Source organism: Stegastes partitus, unplaced genomic scaffold (assembly GCF_000690725.1).
Source record: "Stegastes partitus isolate 25-593 unplaced genomic scaffold, Stegastes_partitus-1.0.2 Scaffold1381, whole genome shotgun sequence".
NCBI lineage: Eukaryota > Metazoa > Chordata > Actinopteri > Pomacentridae > Stegastes > Stegastes partitus.
This window is the reverse complement of record NW_007579112.1, coordinates 110,437-113,671: the sequence shown is the minus strand read 5'-3', so window position 1 is coordinate 113,671 and position 3,235 is coordinate 110,437. Positions and strand designations below refer to the sequence as shown.

The following is a 3,235-nucleotide window of genomic DNA, read 5'->3' as shown; positions in this document are numbered from 1 at the left end:
TTGTAATTGAGTCTAACATTACAAAAAAATATCCAGAATCATTTACAGTTTGTCCAAGATGACTACAATTGGTCCACAGTGAGTGAAAACTGTCAGAATGACTTAGGACTGGTCCAACGTGGGTGAAATTTGTCCAACATGAGGTTGTTTTTTTGTGGCGCTTTAAAACCCGTAACAGCCCAAACCATCCGTAGCAGCGGACCTGAAAACGGGCCTCATGGGACCGTTTCAGCAGCTCAGCCTTCTGTCTCCTTAAACTGTGTCAGATGAAACACCTGATGTCGGTGACGTTCTGCTCCGTCGGTCTGTAGGTCCGACAGCAGGATGTGCTGCAGCAGCAGAGTCAAACGTCTCGTCTGGACCAGATGGAGCTGCAGCTGCAGGCGCTGGCGGCTAAGACTCAGGTAGAAGCACGGGACCGGGGTGAAGGCGAGGTCGGGCTCGGCTCAAAGCTGTTCTGATCCGTTTGTTTTACAGGAAGTTCTGTGGAGGCAAGAAGCTGCTTCGGCATCAACACTTCCTGCTGCTGTCAGGTAACTCCTCATCTTCACCTGTGGCGCGGCAACCAAACCGACCAGTCAGCAGGTAACCTCAGGTGTCACTGGGACGATGGAGCTTCAGCTCACCAGTGTGTAGACGAGTCCTGAACCTGTTCACGTGTCTCAGGTCATCAGCTGTTTCAGTGTCTGTCCTCCAGTGTTACTCATGTTATATCTGTAAACACAGAATCACTGAAGATCAGTCCAGAGTCGCGTACGTTTGTCTAGAATGACTCAGAATGTGTCCACAGTTACATTCATGGGTTCAGAAGGACTTCAGACTCGTCCACAATGCTGTCGAGTGCCTTTAAAGTTTCAGGTTGCTGTTACACCCGATAATTGAGAAAGTGATTCCTCTGATAACGGAGGTCCAGCTGATCCGTGTTGAGCAGAACCCATGAGCCTGTTCACACGTTACTCTGAACGTCTCAGATGTTCTTCTCTCCAGTGGCAGCGTGGACCAGAAGTTGTCCAAAATTATTCTAAAAGTGTCCAAACTTCAATGAAACATGTTTAAAAAGCACTCAACGTTAGTCCCAGTTCACTCAGTGCACCTAAAATGACTCGAATAGTTTGTCTAAAAGTACTAAAGACTGAAATGATTCAAAACGTCGCCCTCATCGTCACGTTGGTCTGTTTAGTCTGGACCCAGGAACAGCAGATGTTGGTTTTAAATCTCAGATCGTTTATCCTGTCCCCTCCTGCAGCGTCGGTGTGGACCGACAGTCCCATGATGCTTTGCTGGCGGAGGTTTCTCGGCTGGAGGCGGCTCTGGAGGACGTCAGGAGGGACGTGGAGGTTCTGTCCTCGGGTCAAGATGGCTGCCGACAGCTGGCCGCCGTGCAGCAGGCGGTGAGAGGAACTCAAAGACTCACTAGTAAAACGAAATTATGAATAATTTAATGAAACATTAGTCGGGTTTGGCTCCTCTGATTCTGTTAATCCCAAAAAATAAATAAGAATCACATTTGTTTCCACTGAGTCACACAGGTTTCACCGTCATGGCTCTGATCCGTCTAGACCGTCTCGGTTATACATCAAATCTGAACCAGCATTTTGTAGTGAGATACACGTAAAAGTCAACCCTCACCTCTGGATTAGGTTCCAGACGACGACACTGCGTTCTCCGTCGTGTTGTGAGTGAAGGCAGGATGGAGGCAGGAGTCAGCAGCCGGACCTTCATCCAGGATACCACAGCTCAAAAATCCTCATCATCGTCCACAGCAACAACAACCTAAATGACTCCACAGTTGTCCAAAGTGACAGAAACTTACCTGGAATAACAAGAAATGACCCGACATGAGTCAGAATTCATCCACAATGAGTCAAAGTTTGTTCAAAATGAAAAAAAGTCAAGCGTGTCTTAAATGTCTAAACAAACGTTTGTCCACAATGACCCAAAGTTGTCCAAAGGGAGTTAAAAATTGTCTAAACTGACAGAAAATGGTTCTACACGAGTCAAGAAATGATGCAAAATCACTTGAACTGTGTCCAGAATGACCAAAAACTGTCCCAGATGATTTCAGGTTTGTCTTCAGTTACATACGTTTGTCTTAAATGTGTTTCAAAAATCCTACATAGCAGAAAACAGCCTTAAAGAGTCTGGATTTGTTCAATAAATCTGCCCCACAATCAACAAACGAGTTATAATTTGTCCAAAATTACTCAAAAAGCCCAAAATTACAGGAAAATCTGTGTTTGTGATGCGTTGCCAACGTGTTTCCCAAATCACTCAATGTGCTTGAAGTGGCTCAAGGTTGGTCCAGAAAGACTCTGAGTTACACAAACCTGTCCAACAAGACTCGGAGTGACTCTAAAGTTTGTTGAAAACTGAATGAAGATGCAGTTCAGTTATGTAGGATCGACATGTTTGAGGAGGCTCGACGAGCTCAACGGTGACGCCGCTGTCCACTTATTGAACTTAATGAAACATTAGCAGCAGAATCATGGCTTTTATTGTGAAACTGAAGCCGGTTTCCTGTCGTCCAGGTGTCGGAGCAGGTTTCCTCTCAGCTCCGCTCTCTGGTCTTCGGTCAGCAGCCGACTACAGCCGAAGGCGTCGAGCTGCACGAGTCTCTGCTGCAGTGGATGTCGCAGCGCTGCGTCAGCGCGGCCGACCTGCAGGTGGCGCTGTCCTCGCTGGAGCGCAGCATCCTGCAGAGCGTGGGCCAGCGGCCGGAGCAGCCGGAGAGGGAGGGCGGACTGAAGGAGGAGGTGGGACAACCTGGTTGTAGCGTTAAATGATGTTATGTACTACAGAGTTCACTAGAGTTCACTAGAGTTCACCAGAGTTCATTAGAGTTCACTGGAGTTCACCAGAGAGTGGTCCCTAGACGGGGAGTGAGTGGATGATTTGTTGTGTTTTGTCTGGTCATGTTTTTCTCATGTGATTCTGTTTTGTTGAGCAGCAGTTACACAAGAGTGTAAAGTTCTGCCGTTTATCTCTTCATCTCTTCTTACCGTATCTTTCGCCTCTTTTTTTTCTGTCTCCTTTTTATAAATGTTGTTCTCACGCTGCCTGATGCTGCTTCCTGAACCATATCCTGCTCTAGAATTTATATCTTGTCTACAACCCGTTCAGACCCGAGCTCTTGTTTGAGATGCAGTTTTTATTTCTCTTACGTTGATCTGATCAAATAGCAGAGAATAAAAACAGAAATAAATTAATGGAGTAATAATAATTGTAAATAAATAAA

At 46.2% G+C, this 3,235-nt stretch overlaps 1 protein-coding gene across 1 annotated transcript in view; it reads left to right on the top strand.

The window, feature by feature from the left end:
- Nucleotides 1-3,235, top strand: part of LOC103370172 (SUN domain-containing protein 1-like) — an 18,641-nt gene that overhangs the window by 10,726 nt on the left and 4,680 nt on the right. The window contains 4 exon segments of the mRNA XM_008299123.1: nucleotides 312-404; nucleotides 478-533; nucleotides 1,247-1,399; nucleotides 2,525-2,784. Of these exon segments, the coding sequence (XP_008297345.1) occupies nucleotides 312-404; nucleotides 478-533; nucleotides 1,247-1,399; nucleotides 2,525-2,784 (562 nt within the window).